At 34.5% G+C, this 21,394-nt stretch overlaps 1 protein-coding gene across 2 annotated transcripts in view; it reads right to left on the reverse strand.

Annotated features, from left to right (window-relative positions):
- Positions 1 to 21,394, reverse strand: part of LOC106647071 (uncharacterized) — a 1,322,627-nt gene that overhangs the window by 766,753 nt on the left and 534,480 nt on the right. For both annotated transcript variants that reach the window (XM_089597593.1, XM_089597594.1), the window contains one exon: positions 17,953 to 18,098. In XM_089597593.1, the coding sequence (XP_089453719.1) occupies positions 17,953 to 18,098 (146 nt within the window). The remainder of the gene's footprint in view (positions 1 to 17,952; positions 18,099 to 21,394) is intronic.

Genomic DNA, 21,394 nt, shown 5'->3' on the forward strand with positions numbered 1-21,394 from the left:
GAAAGGCAGGCAAAAGATACGTACAGTTCCAACATGACGTTGTTAGATATTTCTGTTCAGCCTGAAAATCTAATTAAAGAAGTTGATTGTGATTTAATTTACAATACTAAAGATGTTGCATACATTCTTTTTGATATTGAAACGGGAGGGTTTTCTTTCGACAAAGATGTTCTTCAAGTCACTTTGAAAAGCGAGAAAAGTTTTTTATCCGTGTATATCACACCATGTAAAAGTATAGATGCTAAGGCAAGTGCAGTCACAGGCTTGACAAAAAGTGGTAGGCAACTATTTTTACATGGTACACAAGTACCAACAGTTTCTCGGACAGTTGCTGTTACTAAAATATTAGAATTTTTAAAGAGTTTCAATAAAAAAGTTGTTTTGATTGCACACAACTGCGATTTCGATTCCAACCGCTTCATTCGATTTGTTGAAAGTTCATCTATGTTACAGTCTTTCAAAGATATAATTCTTGGATTTGTCGATACATTGGCTTTGTTTCGAAAACAATTTCCAGATATTCAGTGTCATAAGTTATCATATCTCGGTAATAATTTGTTGCAGCTGTCAACTGAAAATGCGCATGATGCTGCAGTTGATATTGTTCTTTTGGAAAAGTTGACAGCTCAGTATATTTGTTGGTCAGATATTTTGAATAATACATTAACCGTTAATGACGTACTTCAAAAAATATACATGTCTACGAATAAAAAAAAACAATTGAAACCAAGCTATGCGCCCATGAAATCTGTGATATTAGCTTCTTTTATAAAAAAACTAAGTCAAAGTGGGATTGCATATAAAAACATAATTGATAAATATTTCGAAGGAACTAATAAATTACAGAAGCTATTGATGAGTGGGAGTAGTCCCTTGATAAAAAAACTCAGTATAGTGGATACCATTTCAGAATTTTGCCTTACTTTAGAAAATATCATCCAAGATAAAACATAAGTAAACTATCTATTTAATCAAAAGTTATATAATGCTAAGTAATGTTAAAACAGATCTCAAACTTAAAAAGACAATACAAAATACGACTGTGATGAATTAATACTAAGTCATTATATTGTAAATTAATAATTAATATAATTATTATAAAAGTTTTGAATTTTCAGATTCAAATGTTGCAATATATTAATAATTATAATATTTCCAATAAAAATTCTCAATGACAAAAGGAGTTCTTACTATTCATTCCATTTCAAAGCGCGCTCCAAAAGCAGCGTTGCCAAGTCGTCTGCTGCGAGCACATTTTTTGCTGTTTTTTAATAAAAATTTGTGGTAGGGCTCTCTCAAACTTTGACAAAATATTATTTTGACAATATTCTTTCATTTAAAAAAAAAAAAAAGCAAGTTCATTTAGCCGTTTTTTTTTTATGTGAAGTTTAAGTGATTTCTCCATAAGCCTACATGTTAAAATATTGTTTTTTCAGGTCAATATATCTTGAAAACGGTGTGGTTAAAACCTTCAAAAATTTAGCTGTAATTTGATACTATTGTCCCAAACAACATATCGAAATTTCAAAAGTTTTCATCATAAAAAATTATCACTACCGAACCTCCGATTTTTTTGCAGTTGATTGCTTTGCATCTGGATGACCGTTGGTTGTAGCCTCTCAAAATTTATTGCACTTTTATACCTTACAATATTGCCTGTAAGGATTCTAGCGAATGTTTGTATTTTTGGGGCTCCCCATTTCAAAAAGGCACCTTGATAAAAACCTGGTAGAGAAGAAAGAGGAGATGTATAGTGTAACTTTATTAAATTTTTGCAACCAACGTACCAGGGTAAAAATGATATCTGTATAAATACTGATCATACGTTATGATTTCTTTCACTAAGTTATCATATTTGGCACCCATTTGACACATATTGGCGCTTGACTCTTATTTACTTCTTATTTTTCTATTGCTAAATCTTCTGTGTATACAATGCTAACACTTGCTTTCTTATTTACATGTCCTTCTAATGTCACTATTAACGTTACTTTAGCGGACTGTAAGGGATGTGTCATTGCTCAGATAATTAAATCACATATAAATGTGGCTTTTTTGCCAGATATACATTGACGGTGCTTTTGTAGCGATTTTATACAAGATTTTTTTTTTTAAATGTATGTAGGACTAAGTGGATTCTTCGTAAATTTTCAGATAATTTTTTGGAATTTTTACTTTGAAATTAATGGATTTTTTTCTATGATGGAAGGTATATAGTAAGCTTTTTTCTTGCTGTGTATGCCTTACTTTCTACCATCGTAGGGCTGACATGCATCGACGATGGGGTTTGTTGCTTAAATGGTAGGTTCACTAAATTATTTTTGCAATTTACAGCATATTATCCCTACAGTTTTTATGAAACTTTACTAAAGGTATCTCCAATCGGCTCTGAAGATGAAACACTCTCTTAGAACCTTTTTTATAAGGATGTGTATGATTAAATGATCCTTTTTAGTATTCTTTAGGGCTAGAAGCAAAAAATATCTTATAACTAAGATAAACCTCTATCTCGTGTCTCTGCAGACATGCTTGTGCCAAAGTCATGGTTCAGGGACTGTTATACAGCGTGCTGATACTAGATGTTCATGTATATTACACTGAAACGGAAAAGGGTAGTAGCTGCCAATTATTATCTCTATTAACTGTCTTATAGGTGTTACTAAGTGCCAGAGCTTCTCACTATTTTTTCAGTGTGTTTTGGCACGATCCACATGGTAAGTGTATCATAACTGTACGCTGACTCTAATAGCTCTATTATGCCTTATTAAAGCACCTTGTTCATCTTTATTTTTATCTGCTCCTTTATAATACGTGGGTACATGTATGTTGTTGATGTTATCAGATTTCTGTTGTCGTTTTTATTCTGTGTTTTAATAAATTTGTTTTTTTTAGAGGCCTTACCTATAGACATATATAAGTTGAATTTCATAAGCTATCGTAAAAATTTTTTCTCTTCTTCATGACAATTTAACACATTGACTATTTCTGTTACCTCGTCCACTTTTCCTTTATGCTAATGAATATTAACTGGCTATTAACCCTCTCATGGGCTGGAATGTACTTATTTATATTATCAACGTCACTGCCATGCTTACTTTTGCCCTTATTTCTTACATTTTTCTGATTTTTGTTTATGTGATTTATCTTGTTTCCTCTATTTTTCATTGACATTATCTTTTTTTCACGTTTCTCATTTTTTCCAAGCAGTCGTATACAAATTTTATCTAGTGTTTTTTTCGTTATCTCCATTGACGTCAGAAGTTTTAGCTATTTTAATAACTTCACATTCTATTAAGTCCACTATTAAAACCGATATACTTATTAATATTTATTGTTTTGTCTGTAGTATTCAAACTTTCTGTATGAAATTCCCACTTCTAATTTTTGTTAAGGCATCCACCCCATTTTTGTTCCTCTATGCGCTAATTTAATGTATGCGTACATTACTTGCTGTGTTCTCGCGACAATCTTGAAGCTCTCTGGCTTCTCCAGCAAATTTCAATTATTCTTAAGGAGGCTTCACACACCATATATAGTCAACAACATATACAGTTACAGTCATGACCATAGCCATATATATTATTACTTCCACTCCAGAGCAGAAGAAAGGAACAAAAGTTTCGTCTGCTCCATGAGGTGGTTGATGTTTACGTAGATATAACCGATTATTATACATAATAATAGTTCATATTAATCGCTAAGCAATGTTAACGAAATGCCTATTATAAGTTATTAAATACTTTAAATAAAAGCTTAAACATTACCAATAACCGTTTATATTCTAAATGATATGATCTTTTTTATCCAACTGCACTTCTTTGTTCCGAAGTGAAGAAATATATTTATTCAATTCATTGACAATAAATTTTTAAATACATTTCTGCTTGACGCGTTTTTTTGCAGACGACATTTGAACCGAAATTTTTTTAATCGTGTCTATTAGTGTACTTCAGAAGGAAGCATCTTAATAAACTCCGCAGCAACCTGTATATTTCTTATGCTTAATTTAAAGAGTGATGGTCAAACTATATGTCTCTAGTTTTTTGTCAATGTTGCAAGTAATCTGAGAGAGTTATGATGAGATTTTCAGTGAAAAAATTACCGTCTCCATAAGAGGTTATGTATAAGACGCTCACTTGTAACGCGTTTTACGAAAAATTTTCCGGAGCAACGTATGCTGAAATTTGGCAGAGAGGTAAAAACACACTCATTGGCCGTGGATTTCAACTTCTTCCATTCCACAAGTACTTTGATAGGTGTGTTTAGCCTCCTTAACGTAACAGTATTTTTTGGGACATTAATCTGGCTGTCATACAACTGAAAGATATCTCATCTCAAGATGACTTTCATTTATACGGAAAAGTAACGTAGGACTACGTGCAGGGTACACATAAACGTTTCGAAGGGTATTTTTAGCGACACCAGTGTTTGATACGCTCCGTAAGCAACACGTTATATGTTAACTTTTTTTCAGTAATTTAATTTTATCTTGAAACCTCAGTAGACCACTTTTGTTCTCCAAACTTCTGCGTCTGTAGTGGCATAAAACATAGCATCCTTGTTAAAATACAAGGTATCTTTTAAGCAAGTAATGGTGGTGTATATTCTATATTAAATATATTGACTTCTACCATGCAAAGTAACTAAGTATCTTCTTTCTCTTCAGCATAATACTTTTCTTCGATCTTTGTGAGTAATTACGCTATGTATTTCATATTTTCTTTAAAAGTCGTGGGTTTTTTCTCTGCTTTTTGTGTTTGCTGGCTCATTAGGCTCGTCACTTTTCCTACTCTTCAGTCAGCTCCTAAGATACTCCTAGTTGCTAGCAATGGCTTTCTTTACACACGTTCCTTATCATCATTCCTAAAGTTATTATAGAGAAATCACTGATAATTTCTCCTGCCACAAACATCATTCTTTCCTGATGTTCTATCTGTTATAATAATGACTTTTTCTCATTTTATAAGAGTTATTACTACCGTTATTAAAAGTATATTATTATTATAATTATTGTTATTATTATAACAGTGCGTCATTCTTTTGTTACGACTACCTTAATAATAAGAGATTACTATAACTTTTTTGCTATCTGACAAAATTCCTTTTATTTTCGAAGTGAAGATCATAACTATTGTAAAACACTTTTCTACTATACCCTGTTTCCATTTTCATTTCGTTTTTGTTTTCTCGTCTACCTTAGGATTTTTTATTAATTTTTTCTAGGACTCAGACACAATTTTCGACCCTTGCTAGTAATATATACGCCGTTCTCTTGGCCCTATTAACATCATTTAACATCGGTCACGCATTAGCCAGGGATTGCGACTAACGTATATAATTTAACTGTTGTATGCCATGCATCCATTACTGCGATGTTATTTAAGAAAGAATTGGATTATCCAGGTATTGTGCAGCATCGATTATAGCAACAGGTAGTGCAGTGCAGCTACCAGAGTTGAATAGCCTTTTTCTTAGTTAGGAAGCACTCAATAACAAGGCAACACTGAAGCATAACACTGTTACTGCTGCATTTAGCGCTACACCATACAAGTGACGACACAAGGTGCATTCGATAATTTATTGCCTATTTATTCATGTAAATAACAGCCAACTAAATAAAATTTAAAAAGCAGCATACCACAAAGGCAACGATCCCTGCATCATGGCTTGCTATTACCACTAAAACTCATTATATCTTGGTATCGTCCACCTGATAACGCGCGATAGGGAACTTGGGCTAACTCTATATTTTTTTAAGGTAGGGTAATTAGGAACAACTGTTTTAACACTACACAACATGTAGCACTAATACTACGTAACGTCACCTACCAGGATATCACCAGAGACAGTCTTCTCGATTCTCTCTACGAAGATATCCATGTCCGTAGGCACCAGAAAATTTGGGTGGTCATGTGAGAGCTTGCTGGTATGTGTGTTGCACTGGGTCTTGGAGCTATTTCTGCACTATGACTCGGTAAGCACGAAACTGCTGAGGCCACGCCGTGCTGCTCTGATGCTAACCTCACAACGAGCTCAAGTGTCTCTCTAGTCTTGCCACGCAGGCACACCTTATACTATACGGCCCACCATACACGATCAGCCAACACAGCGCTACATAATGGCCACCAACACTATTATTGCTCCCAGGACACTAAAACACTAACAGTTGTCGTTCACGGATCAACTTTCTCTCAGCATCGCACAAACACACACTCACACCTTCAAAATGAAGGTAGGAGGCACGGGAGAGGCGTCAGACGGATCTCTATAGCTACACTTAACGCTGTGGCCTCCAGGTTTCACATCGGGATTTCGTACATAACAACAAGCCACATACAGGAGAGAAAGAGAGAGAGAGAAAAAGAGCTAACTACCAGACTTTTGCCATTTATTGTTGTTGATGTTGTTGACAAGAGCTCTGTGACGTGTTTGGATGTATATCAAATTTACCAGGTCACAAATTCCCCCCTCTAAAAACCTACGTTCACTTTGCGCAGTTCAAGTTAACATGCAGGTGTAAGACCTGATGCCACAAGCTACAAAAATACTTGACGAAAATGTACTTAGTGTGAGTGTGTTAGGTGCATTTGTTTGTGAAGTATTCTTTATCCTCTTTTTCTTCTAGATCTTTACACAATGTAACTAGTTGGCGCTATGCAGCCTTATTTTGTCAATCTGTGAAATATGTTACGTTGTTGTAGTATCAGTTGATATGTGTATTATAACTATTCATGTCTCTACTTGCTTGTGGTATGCCTTTTTTAATGGTAATGTACTTTTTTAGGACTGATATGTGTGCCTTAATAATCTTTCTTTTGTCTACGTCTCTTACCTCCATTACCATTTCCAACAACGCTTGAATAATCTGGAATGGACCTATGAATCATGGGTCTAACTTTGCTGAAAATTTTAGCCCAGCTGAGGGCAGGACGTGATTTTTTGTTGCACAAGTTCTCCTATCTGTAACTGTTCGGGCCTATGTTGTTTATTATAATACTTTTCTTAGCTAACCCTAGCTTCATTGACATGTTTTTTGGTTTAATTCCTTATGAGAGTCAGCCTCTGCATTAGATCTTCCCAGTTTTTCGTGTCCCTCATACCTACTGTATCCGTATTTTTGGGCTGGCTTGAAAGGTTTATTGGCAATTGATTTCTACCAAAATTTAAAAGGTTTGGGTAATTTTTGTAGAGGCGTTTTTTATGGTGTTAAAAAAAAAATGTAAATTGGTGATCTTCATCCAAGAATGAGCTAATCCTGGGGTTAAGGGTTCTTAATATTGTTTTATTTCAATTTACCAGCACGTAGTATGGTGCTATCGTGGTATGTTCAACGCCTGAGTTTGTGCACATCTTTTTTATTTCCTTATGAACGAATTCAGTCCCGTTATCCATGAATATATATTTAGGAGCTCCCCACCAATTGCAAATTGGATCTGCAAATTCTTTTGATGGTGTTTTTAGCCCAAGTATATTGGCTGCTACTACCATCAAGGGCTGCTCGATATTCAGTTCGCCCATCAAGCCTGCAGTAGCCTGCTGCAGAACCTTATTTTTCTGACATTCTTGACAAGCTTTTACATAGCTGGCAACGTCGTGGTAGCATTCCGGCCAATATTGGTACCTAATTGATCCCGAATAGGTCTTTTTGATCCTCAAATGCACAGGGTGTGGCTCTGAATGAGCTTAGTGTAGTGCTTTTATTTCCTTTGAAAGGACAACTTTCCATGCATCTTAGTCTAGCATTACAAGGTATATTAGAGTATTTGGTTTGTGGTACCATAATCGGTCGTGACGCCTAGCTTTTTGGGACGTAGTGGTATGTATTCATTTAAGAGTTGGGTCAATGTATCTAATTTCCTAGGAGACAGAAGATAAAGTCCTTCAATCACTGCTGTAGCTGAGAGCCAAATGGAGTCTCCCGCTATCAGATATAATTTTTCCCATATCAAATGATTTTGATAAAATTTCGATCATCTGCCAGTCTAAACTCTATCGAGTCCTTTATACAACCTATTTGAGGGTCGACTTTAATAGTGCCTGGCAATAAAATGATTATACCATTTGCTACCGTAACTGTGGACTGGCATGGATCAAATTTCTCCACTCTTTTTGAAAAACTATTACCTAAATAACAATAGGCCACTCCACTATCAATTAATGCAGATACTCTTGTCCTGCTAATATTTAAGTTAAGGAAATGTCTCGATTCACTGCTTAGGGATAATATTTTTACACTTCGTCAGTACCTGTCAGTTTCCACAGACTTCTTTCGTTACCGTTTAACCTACTCTGATCCATTGGCATTGTGCCGTTACTCTCCGATAACTGCGGCCCCAAACGCCTGTTTTGCAATGTGAGGAATATTTCACCACCACATTTCCCTAAGCCTTTCAAATGCATTGATTTTAACTATGTGCTAATCCGTTTTCCTTAATTGACAATACTCATGTAGATTTGGCCGATTTGTGCCATTCTATAAGAGACGGCATCTTGTGCTCTCTATTGGCATTTATTTTACATTACGTTGCCTTTTGTGCCCTTCCAAAGTATCTGTAGGATAACCCACCATAATTTTACGATTTCGGGCGTACACCCAGTGCATACAAAAGGAAACTTATAAATAAGACTATGTAAATTTTTCCTAACGTCGATTGATAACTCAGTTGTAGGTTGTGCTCAAGATTATTGTCGATTCGGAGAGGTATCACTGACTCCTAGTGTGTCACCTCCTACAAGTTTTCCAGCCTTGGAGTATCAAAATTTCTACATTTTACCTGTTTGTTACCGATTTTTTGGCCCTTCCAGCAGTATATGGCTTCGGGGCAATCCCTGTGCCAATGTCAACCTTGCTTGCAAATGAAGCAAGCGCTTGATTTTGCGCCCTTTTGACCTTCTCTGCTAGGTGTGTTTTGGATAAGACCCTGCTCTGCCGTTGATTTTGTCTGGTCACTGGCCTAATTTGACTGATCACTAGTGCCAACTTTAGCCGTTGACTCCCTGCTTTGAATGGCACTTAGCGCGTTATAACTATTTACTATAGACTCTACGGCTACTACTTTTCTGGTTGTTACCTGTCACGGGGACTGGTATGCTATAAAAGAAAACAGGGATTTTTTAGGTCCTGGAAGTGGTCGATAGTTCTTATCGTCAATAGTCCTTATCTTGACTTTTAATTAACTCGACTTTTTTTCCTTGTACAAAAAAGTCTGTGAAGCTCCGAACGTGGGCACGATTAGTCGGCCTCGATAACTAGGGTGCAGATTTCTACAAGCTCTATTGACCTGCTATTCTAGGATAAAAGGGGGGTTACTTGATCCATTAAAGTTCGGATTTTTTACTGGTAGGCAACAACAATCTTTCTTTGGCCATTATGTGCTCCTATCAATCCCTCTCAAGAGCTATTCCTGCCATTCTCCAACCCCAAATTTTAATCTAAAGGCATCTACCATATTCCAGATTACCTACCACAAAAATTTTTCTATACGGAACCAGTGGTTCGTCTAAGCGTTTAGTACCAAGGGTGAGGCCCATACTACATCCTCTAATGTTAACCCATACGTTAGCGTACACTTGCACAGCTTTGCTATGAACCCTTCCGGATCGTCCCTACTGGTACTGCGGAACTCTGCTCTCCATTTGTGAAATATATCTACTGATAGTAATTCTCCACTAAAATCTTTACTGTCCCATTAGCTCTTCATTTAATTATTGAGATTATATATTTATTATAGACTTGTCTGCCTGTACATTTGATGGCTTTGTTGATAATCTATTGTACATCTTCGTCAAGTATCATATGAGTGTGTGGGAGGAAGTTGGCGCGTTCTTTCTGAAGAGTAATGATTAGCTGCACCGTGTCTGAGCTCATCAGTATTGTCAAGGTGTATTGACGGTAACAATAGGCTTGGACTTGTCCCGTATTCTCTTCTAGGAACATCTTGTGGATTATATAGAGATGTGTTTGGTGGAAGAAATTGCTGTTGTGTTCTCCACTATTGGTGAATCGTTGACTGAGTTTGCGGAAATAACTACCTTCTCGTTCAATGTCCCCGTCCCATTTCCTCCAGGTAAATATCTTCTTTTTATCCCTTTGAACTGTCATTTTTCATGACACCTGAATTTCCTCCAGTAGTAGTAGTCTTCCTTATTCTTTTCTCCCCCAATAACTGACTGAACAACACATAGTTACTTTGTACTTTTTGTGCTCTTCTGGTCTGAATGTTTTCTGTAAGCAAATTCTGAATGTCTGTGTCGTGTGCATTATTTGAATTTTGTGTACAATTTGATGCATTTTGTGCAGTTAGTGATTCATCGGATAATCTCAAGAGTGAAATTTAATAGTGTAAATCCCTTTTCACTTGTCCTTTAACCACATCCTCAAAGGTGTTTCTGTCCCTATTAAAATTTTCCATTTTTTCTCATGCGCTTGTTGTGATAAATTAAAACAAAACACGCCATCTATCCCTGCCAGTAATTTTCAGTAAGGATGGACGAGTTAATTCCAAACGACCTGTCACGTACAATTGATCTTCTAAATAAGACCATCTATTCATTCGTCTGTTATATTCACACCTTATGTAATATCTCATCAGCCTATCTCTAATATCTGTGGGAGGTCCAAGGTACACTACGTTAAGATTCTTTAAATATTCTCTCACATATTCTTCGGGTAGTGCCTCAACTGTCCTCTTAATCACTTGCCCACTCATTATTGGGTCTTATTAAGTTAGTTCATTTCCTAACTCAAAACTTTCATCAAAACTAAAGTCCAAATCACTATTGTTAACTGTAAGCTACAGTATCAAGAGTTAAGAAAAGATTAATTGTAAAAAAAATAAAGATAAAACAACCCTATTAAAAAATATACGTGTGTTAGATAGAAGAGAAGAAGAGAAAGAGACAACGCAAGAAAGAAATTTTTTTTAGATATGGGACGGAAAGAGAAGAAGAAAAAAAAATTATCTTCTAACAGGAATAGCAATAATGGCTGTAAGAAGTGGTAATGGGTAACATATAAATATATATAAATATATATACACGTACAAAAATATAAATTTTTAATATTTAATACCATGCACTTAATACTTAACAAGAATGGTATTAAAAAAATAAGCAGGAATGTAATAACTGTAAATAATAAGATTAATATGTCCTTAATAAAAAAGGTGGTAATATCTACTATGTGTATTCACTAGACATTTTGGAAAGATGGCGTTGTTAGAAATGAATTATGTTACTATTTATTTGTTACCAACGAAAAAAATTTAATGACTATGTACATATCTACTGTAATATTGTTACGTGTTTAGCGTATATTATGAGTATAAAAATCAAATAAACATGTGGCTGTAGTGACAGCGATATGTCTAACAACGACTGTCAAAGTGTTAAGAAAACAATCGACCGAGTGATCTCTGCTGAATCCTTTTACGTAGAAAGAATGATGTCAAGCGTCATTTGTAACACGTTAGCTACGGATTGTGACTAACGCGTGTAATTTAACTGTTGTATGCTATGCAACCATAGTTGTAATGTTATTTAGAAAAGGATTGGGTTAAACAGGTATTGTGCAGCATTAATGACAGCATGAGGTAGTGCAGAATAGCTACCAAAGTCAAATAGCCTTTTTTTAGATTAGGAAACATTCAATAACAAAGCAACACTGAGGCAATACTCTGTTACAGCCACAGTTAGTGCTACACTAGACAAGTAACAACACAAGACGCATTCAAATATTTAATGCCTATTTATTCATGTAAAAAAACAGCGAATTAAATAAAATTAAGAAAGTAGCACGCCACAAAGGCAATGATCCCTGCATCATGGCTTGCGGTTACCACCAAAGCTCATTATATTTTGGTGTCGTTTACCTGATAACTCGCGAAAGGGTACTTGGGCTGACTCCATATTGCATTAATAAAGAATAATTAGGGACGACTATTTTTACACAACACAATACGCAGCACCAACACTAACTAATGTCACTTACCAGGATATCACCGGTGGCAGTCTTCTCAATCCTGTCTACAAAGCTATCTAAGTCCGTGGGCACCGGTAAATTATGGTGGTTATGTAGGTGCTTGCTGGTGTAAGTGTGGCACTAGATCTTAGAGCTATTTCTGCACTATAACTAAGTAGGCAAAAAACTGCTGAGGCCACGCCATGCTGTTCTGGTGCTAACCTCGCAACGAGCTCAAGTGTCTCTCTGGTCTTGCCACGCAGGCACACCTTATGCTATACGGCCCACCATACACTATCAGCCAACACAGCACTACATAATGGCCACCAATACTATCATTGCTCCCAGGAAACTAAAACACTGACAGTTGTCCTTCACGGATCTACTTTCTCTCAACATCGCACAAACACACACTCACACCTTCAAAATGAAGGTAGAAGGCACGGAAGAGGCGTCAGACAGAGTTCTATAGCTACTCTTGACGCTGTGATCTTCAGGCTTCACACCAGGATTCCGTACATAACAGCAAGCCACATACAGAAGAGAGAGAGAGAGAGAGAGAAAAAAAGTGCTTACTACCAGACTCTTGCCATTCATTGTTATTGATAAGGGCTCTGTGACGTGTTCGGATGTATATCAAATTTACCAGGTCACAAATTCCCCCCTCTAAAAACCTACGTCCACTTTGCGCAGTTCAAGTTAACATGCAGGTGTAAGACCTAATGCCACAAGCTACAAAAAAACCTTGACGAAAATGTACTTAGTGTGAGTGTGTTAGGTGCATTTGTTTGTAAAGTATTCTTTATCCTCTTTTTCTTCTAGATCTTTACACAATGTAACTAGTTGGCGCTATGCAGCCTTATTTTGTCAATCTGTGAAATATGTTACGTTGTTGTAGTATCAGTTGATATGTGTATTATAACTATTCATGTCTCTACTGGCTTGTGGAGTGCCCTACATTAAATAAGAAACAATTAATTAGAGGTTATTAATAAAGAGTAACATTATTCTATTATTTAGAGATTTACAGCCTTTTTTCTTTTAACAATTTTTTTTTTTTTTTTTATTGGCATGTTTTACGTATAACTGTAGAATTATTTTCTGTTTAACTGCAAAGTCAATAAGAAAGGTTTTTTATAGATTTTAAAATCGCTCAAACACACATACGCTTGCACGAACGCACAGACACACACACACACACACACCTTCAGAGTGCAGGTAGGAGGCACGGGAGAGGAGTCAGACCGAGTTTTATAGCTACTCTTAACGGTGTAGCCTCTAGGATTCCATATATTATAGCAAGCCACATGCAGGAGAGAGAGAAAGAGAGAGAGAGAGAGAGAGATTACTACGAGACTCTTGCCATTTGTTGTTTGTGACAAGGGCTCTGTGATGTGTACAGATGTATTTACTTCGTCACAAATCATCTTCACCGTCTTACTCGTTTACATCTAAGTTTCTGACTGGCACATTACGGTTGAAAAAGCCCACTTTAGTATCATATGGTATCGCAGTATTCTCTCCCCTATAACTCCTCTTTCATGCTGTCACTAACCGGTGGAGAGTTATTTTATTGTCTTTAGTTATAGCTATTTTTATAGCCTCTTCTAATGTCTTGGACTTGACTTCTGCAACGTTTTAGTTTAACGGAGCCTTAAAAGCATACGAGAACTGCCTGACTGCTTCACTACTTGATTTTTTTTTTGCCGCTTTTTTCTTGGTCTGCGTCAAGTATGAGTTTTCCTCATGTGCTTCAATTATTCCATTATCTAACTACTTAAGTTACCTGTAATATTATATGATTAATTCTTTATCTCGTTAAGTAACAATTGTCATCTTCGCTTGAAGTGTTTCTACGCCTCCTTTGTTTTCAAATCTTTAAGAAAGAGCTGACAGAAACTAGTCAATAGATTTAAATAATGAAAATCCTATGCAGAACAAACTGTTCGTTGTGCCTCGCAGTTCATTTACCAAAAGTTCTATGAATTGTTTTAAATTTTTGGCAGAGATTATTGATTTCATCTTCTTAACTATTGAATTAAAAAAGAGAAACATCACAGCTTCTGCATCATACAGCAATATACCAATTGTGTCGCTGTAAAGATACGTTGTTACATCAAAATTTGTTGCTGAAAATGACGGGCTTTTTGCTCGCTACCAATGAGTGTAAGAGGAAAATCGTACGTTGTAGAGCTTAGGAAATTCTTGTCAAGTATTGTCTAGTTGCCTGTTATTTATTTACTGGTTTATTGGTTGATTAAGCAAACAAGTAGGTGAGACATTCCTGTTTTCCTTGTTCTGGTGTGTGAAATAACACCGGCACACAAAAAAAAGTTGACTGTACTTTTGACCAAACTCACTTATCTTTATATATTTTAACGTGCTAAATTTGACTTTAAATTTGTTTGACCCGTACACCCTCATGATTTTGAGTAAATTTCGAAAAACTGTGAAAAATAGCCGAAAATCGTAAAAAATCACATTATCAGCTCTTCAAACAGTCAAAAGAAATTTTGAACACATGTGACAAGGATGATTTATTTGTATTTTGATGCGTTTAACTTAAATCTGAGGATAGTTTGATCCTTACACTCTTAAAATTCCGAGTAAATCGCGAAAAACTGCTGAAAGTAGCCGAAAATCGTAAGAAATCATATTTTCAGCTCTTGAAACATTTGAAAACATTTTTGTAAACACGTGTCAAGGTTTATTTTTATGAATTTTGACTTCTTGAATCCAAATTTGACGTCCTCTTGACCCGTACACCCTCAAAATTTCAATAAATTAAAAAAAAAAACAGCAGAAAAACTGCCAAAAGTAGCAGAAAATCACAATAAATTGTAAAAAATTGAATTTCTATGCTCTTGCCAAGTATAAAAAAAAATTTGATGCAGATTTTGTCTAATTCTCATGTTTTATTTTTTACTTAGTTGACGTTAGGGACATGTTCAGCTCCAAAACTTTTAAAATTCCGAGGAAATCGTATAAACAGAAGGAAATTGCGTTTGTTAGCGTTAAAAATCTCGAAAGTTTTTTTCAAATCTTTTCGAAATATTTTTTTCTTGTACGTCGAAAAATGATGTGAAAAAACAGCCAAAAAACGGGAGTAATGAGTGTCAAGTATCAATATCATGGATACAAAATAAAGCAAAATAGGTTGACGCATGTGAATCATGTTTTTGTTTATATTGCTCTCACACTTTCTTCTTCTTGTAGCTAACTTTTTTCTCTTCCAACGACCTATGAAACGTGTTTCTCTTTCTCTTATTTCTCTCTTGAAATATTTCCCTCTTCAATGTCCAACAGAAATCAGCCATCATGTTGATATCCCATCTTCCTTGATACCAATTTTCCATTTCACTTATATCTTGATCAAATCTTTCTCCTTGCTCTTCGCAGTAATCTCTAAGGTTGTCTGGGAAATAGTCAAGGCTAGAATGTAAACAATTTTATTTGAGACTTATAAAGCAACTAAATTCTTTGAAATTGTCTAACAACTCTTCAATTATATTCTTGTAATTCTCAGAAATAGGACTCTGGTATTTGGAAACTTTAAATTCAGATTACGTAAGGACTCATTTCTTGTGCCTATAACCAGGGCACCTTCACGTAGTGACGGTGGGCAACGGATTTATGTGGCAGAGTCCCTGGGTTAACGGCGTTTTGAAGAAGAACGTGAGGAAGATAACAAGAAGGACGATTACTTACCAGTCTCTAAGAGGGGTGCTCCTCAAACATTCACTCAAGAAGAATTGAATGATTTGATACGAGATGTTGGTTTAACCAAAGATGGAGCTGAATACCTGGCAACAGCACTGAAGAAGAAGAATTTGCTATCAAAAGGAACTAGTGCTCACGTTTATCGTGATAGAGATAAGGAGTTTCGAGAATTATTCATCAAAGATAAGGAAAACTCACTGGTATTCTGCTCTGACGTAAAAAAATTAGTTGATGATTTGAAAACAAATATTTACAAGGACAAAGAGACATCAATAAAGAAAGTTTGCGATGATCTCAAAGTTTTAACTATAATACTAGGTCAACAATCTTGATTGACAAAAAATCTCTGCTTCTTATGTTTATGGGACAGCAGAGATACAAGAAATCATTATATTCAAAAAGACTAGCCAAAGAGAACTGAATTGTATCCAGGATCCAGGATCCAGGATCCAGGATCCAGGATCGAGGAGCATCGTACGTAAACCATTGATTGAACATTCCAAATTTTTGGTGCCACCCCTCCATATCAAATTGGGTCTCATGAAGCCGTTTGTCAAAGCTCTAAATAAAGATGGTAATTGCTTTCAATATTAGGTGAGAAGTTTCCCGCGATAAGTGACGCAAAACTAAAAAAGAGTATTTGCAATGGTCCTCAAATTCGTGCTCTATTTCATGATGACAATTTAATTACAAAGATGAATGATATAGAAAAAGCAGCATGGCAAAGTTTCAAGAGCATATTTTAGAACCTTTTAGGGCAAGGGAAGAGTGAGAATTACCAAAATATAGTTGAAGAGTTGTTGGATAATTTCAAACAATTGGGTTGTTTGACAAGTCTCCAATTACATGTTTTATGTTCTCACCTTGACTATTTCCAAGATAACCATGGAGATTACAGCGAAATGCAAGGAGAAAGATTTCATCAAGATATAAGTGAAATGGAAAATCGGTATCAAGGAAGATCGGATATCAACATGATGGTGAATTTCTGTTGGACATTGAAGAGAGAAACATTTCAAGAGAGGAATAAGAGAAAGAGAGACCTACTTCATAGGTCATTTGGAGAGAAAAAAGTTAGCTATCCAATGTTAAATGTTTCTCGTATGGCACTATGTATGCCTCCTGATAGTTGCTTCTAATTTTTGAACAATAACGTATGAAATGAGTAAAAAAATATAAATTTTGATGATGACAGCCAACCTCACGATGTTAATAACGTTTTTTGTTAAGCAATTATTTATTACTTATGTTGGTGAGGAAAGAGTGTATTGTCAGTCAACTCGTCTCCACTCTCACGACAGACTCGTATTATCTCTCTTAACTGACTTGGTGTTCTTCGTCTGCCCTTATCTTCCCGGAGTTCTTATTTTTTAAAGCCCAAACTAGGAGACGCGCGTACTTGCATAGTTATACGCTATTACATATGACAGTTAAAATCTATTATTAAAATTTTAGAAAATTTTGTGGTGATTGTTGTCAATCTCTAAAATTTTGAGATTGTTAGAATGAAAAAGCTAATTAAAATTTTGTTATTACCATGTACCCGAAAAACTTTTTAGCTGTTTTAAAAAACAAAGTCTTCTCAATACTACTTTAAAAATATCAATTCTAATCATCTTTTTTTTTCTATTACAAAACTTAAAATTAAAATTAAAAAGTATTATTAGACGAAAGACAAAAAAAATTTTTTTATATTTATACAATGTTTTGCTTATCTGTAAAAAGTATTTGTTTTTAAGTTATAAGAAATTTCTTTGTTGGGTCTACATTTTTTCTAATTTTTTCTTATACTTTTGTTAAAAATATTGTATCTAAATATGAAAAGTGCGTAACAAAGTCTATTATTTCAATTAATTTTTATTTGATTTTATGACACTATTATTGTTAGTTGTTGCTAGCTAATCTTTTACAGTAAGACCTTGTTATCATCACTATGTGTCTTTATCTTTGTACAGTTTTAAATGTAAGATTTATGAGTCTTTTAATTACAAGCGTATCAGTATAATAATAAGTATTTCTTGATCTTGGACAGTAAGTCTTAATAACGTCAAAAACGTTAAGATACACTAATTTTCTTTCAAATTTAATTATACTACGAATACATTGTAATACAAAAAAAGCTGCAGTCCAAGTAAGGAACAACAAAAATTTTGCTCTATAATGATCCAATTGCAAGGCACTCTTACTTTTTCTTTAATAAATGTAAACATACTTTTGCGAAATAGTGAAGCACAGATTCTTGTTTGAAATAGTAAATGTTACAAAATTGTCACCTGTATAGTAGGTCCATTGTAGAACGCACTGGGTACACGTTAGAAAAGGTGGAAGCTGTACTTTATACCTAAAAACAGCATTTTTCTCTGACTCTACCGGAATGATATACTTTAAGTCTCCAGTGCTTGATAGATAAAGTGGATACCTGTAGAACAATTTTTTCTTATTTCTTATTATTAAAAACACTAAATACAAAAATAAAATTACATTAATATTCAAACTCATAAAGTCACAATTCAACTTAAAAAAAAAAATTTTAATTTTAATTGATTAACTTATTATTTTTATTTGGGATTTCTAAAGTATTTATTAAAATGTAATAGCTTATATTTATAAATCCTAAGCCTTGATAACTTCTGAAATCAGAATTTGTAATCAGTTAAGTGTTATACGACACTCATAGTGTTAAGCTATTGTATACTAATACATTAACACAATCGAATACAGTCATATTAAATTTTAACTAGCACTCTATGCAAATCTAAAATTGAATAGAAAAGATAACGCTCTTTGTTAACATAAAATCACGACACAGCAATGTCTCAATGTATTCATTGTTGAATTCATAATTTTACTAGCCAAAAGACTCTATGAGTTAGTTAGATTTTATCAATGTATATGTACACGGCAGTGTAATACTAGGAATGCCAAACAAAAAGTGAATGGTGCCTAATGACGATACAAAACTTATTAGTTCTTTGATTTTGGGCTTAGAACTTTGCCAGGTTATCGGGTTACCAGGGTTGCCAGGTTAGCATGAATACAACTTGCTGTCACTTTGTGCAAACTACAAAAATTTCTTAAATAGTATAAATTATATACAGTAAGCTCACCTGACCTTTTATTTTTGTTAAAAGATAAATTTGATAGAAATATAGTTGCTCTTTTAATAAATAATACTGCGTTATATATATATACATATATTTAAAATGAAGGAAATGAGACAATTACTGTTCATCTTAAGAAGCTCTGGATGTAGACAACACCGGTTGAAGGTGGCTATGGTATCCTATAGGAATATAAAAAGCTGCTTCCAAGATAATAATAGTATATAACCGTTTGCAGAGATAAATTGTACAAATTGTTTGAAATCTTGTCAAATTACTTGCTTGTTACTAATGAGTACAGCAAGTATACAATAACTTATATGTGATTTTATTTTCATTTGGTAAAATACTTTATTGAAACGTTTTCCGCACTTTTGGCTTTTAACTAGCTGCACAAGTTATATAACACTTTCTCTAAAATAACTTAAGATAAGACCCTATTTACCCGAATGCATTAAACACTCTAGTGTGTAACTGATTTTACAAGAGTTCGCCATTATTTTTTTCCTAAGAATAACCAAAGTTCAATTATTCCAGAGGGCAATTATTAAATAACTACATTACTTTGATCATTCTATTATGTACAAGAATCCTAATTACAACATGCCAATTACTAACTCCTTTGTGAGAAACCTTACAATTTACTTCTACCATAATAATCAATCACAAATCTTCCTTGTTTTTGCCCTCTTGCTACGAAATACAGTTTAGAATTTTTGTTTTTATTTTTGTGTCAATATTAAATAATTTTAGAATGCGTAGCAAAATATGTCTCATCACTTTACCTCTTTTATATTTATCACTGTTTAAGAAATTTGATTTTGTGTGCTGTTAAATTCAATGTTATATTCATATTATTCAACCATAATTTATAAAGAATATAAATGTGTATCTTTAATCTAGTTCTTTTTACTTTTTAAGGTTTAAAGATGCTGTACAAGAACTAAAACCAATTGACAGAGGGTTCTAGGGCACCCAATCGTGAAGTTGAAATTTTGTAAAATTATATCGCAGATAATGTATAAACATAAGTTCCCCTTCTATAAAACAATATTGTGCATGAAGGTAAATCATGAACCTTTTAAATTATTTTGTATTTGTTAGTTGGGTGTGGTTGTAACATAGGTATTTACGTAACAAGTGCGGAAAAGACGATTTCCCGCACGAGTAGTGATTGACTCACACGAGTGCCGGAGTTGACGGGAACGAGTACCAGTTGAGCACACGAGTGCGTAGCACGAGTGTGATCGCAAGGTACGAGTTACCGTCACCGGCCACGAGTGCGAGTCTATCACACGAGTGCGGGAAATCGTCCCGCACGAGTTGCGTACAAGTTTTTTCGCAATGTGTGAGGAAAATAGGTACAAAATAGGTTTGAATTTTGATTTCCAGTGTGTAGCAAAATTTTTTCCGGTGTGTGGCAAAACCTTTTCCACACACCTTTTTCGCACACTGTGCGGCAAAAACCTTTGCCGCACACTTTTTCCACACACTGTGCGACAAAAACCTTTGCCACACACCTTTTCCGCATAGTGTGCGGAAAAACCTTTGCCGCACACCTTTGTCGCACACAATGTGGGAAAATCGATTTTCCACACTAATACCAGTGCGGAAAACACCCATTTTCCGCACACTATTGCGAAAAATATTTTTACAGTTCCTAACTTAACAAAAATAAATTATTATAAGAAATATGTAAATAAAATCAGAAAAAGTAAGAGAAAAGTATAGTTATTGTTAAATAAATATACTACAAGGTATACAAGGTAGTAAATCAATAATAAAACACTCGTTATGATAGTAAATTAAAATATTTTTTAATAGAAAAAAAGATTTAACAAGATTACAAGTTCTCCACTTAGTATACCGAGAGACAATACAAAAGCATGCATGCGTGGCAAGGGCCATGTTCTGTTTTCCCCATCTGCATCACAGTAAAAACTACAACTTCTATCCCTGCCACATAACGGATATTACTGCATACACATCTTATATCAATTTACTTATATTTTATCACGCCTCCTCAAATTTATATTACAATTTAAATTTTAGTATCTTAAACTACCTTACATTTGACATATTTTTGACCTTTCAACCTTATTTCTGCCTTTAGCTATGGTAAAAGTATCTGCTATATTCTCTTCTGAATCAACTTTTACAAGATCCACTGTATTTTTGCAGAATTTTCATTTACATAGTGATAATGAGTTTAAATGTATTTCCACTTTTAAGTAAAGTTTCCAAACCTAGCTACACTAATTACACCAGAATTCTCTTCATACATTGTCATTGGTTTGCAAACCTTACTTCCCAAATCAAGCAATAAATCTCTTACAACGTTCAATGAACTCACACACTCAGACAACGCTGCCAACTCGGCTTATGTTGGTGATTTCTTAACACTATTCTGTTTTCTAGATTTTTAATTAATTACATTTCCATATACCTTTATTACATATTCTGTCATCAATTTTCTATTAAATATATTAGCAGCCCAGTTAGCATCGACAAAGCAATTAATAATATTACTATTACTAATTTTTTTCCTAAACCAACTGTAAATCTTTTGTTAAAAATAAATGTTTGAAAGTTCTCAAAGCATATTTAAAAAAGG

The sequence above is a fragment of the Copidosoma floridanum genome, unplaced genomic scaffold (genome assembly GCF_036245765.1).
Source record: "Copidosoma floridanum isolate Cflo_tuat_1 unplaced genomic scaffold, Cflo_Japanese_pri ptg000034l, whole genome shotgun sequence".
Taxonomy (NCBI): domain Eukaryota; kingdom Metazoa; phylum Arthropoda; class Insecta; order Hymenoptera; family Encyrtidae; genus Copidosoma; species Copidosoma floridanum.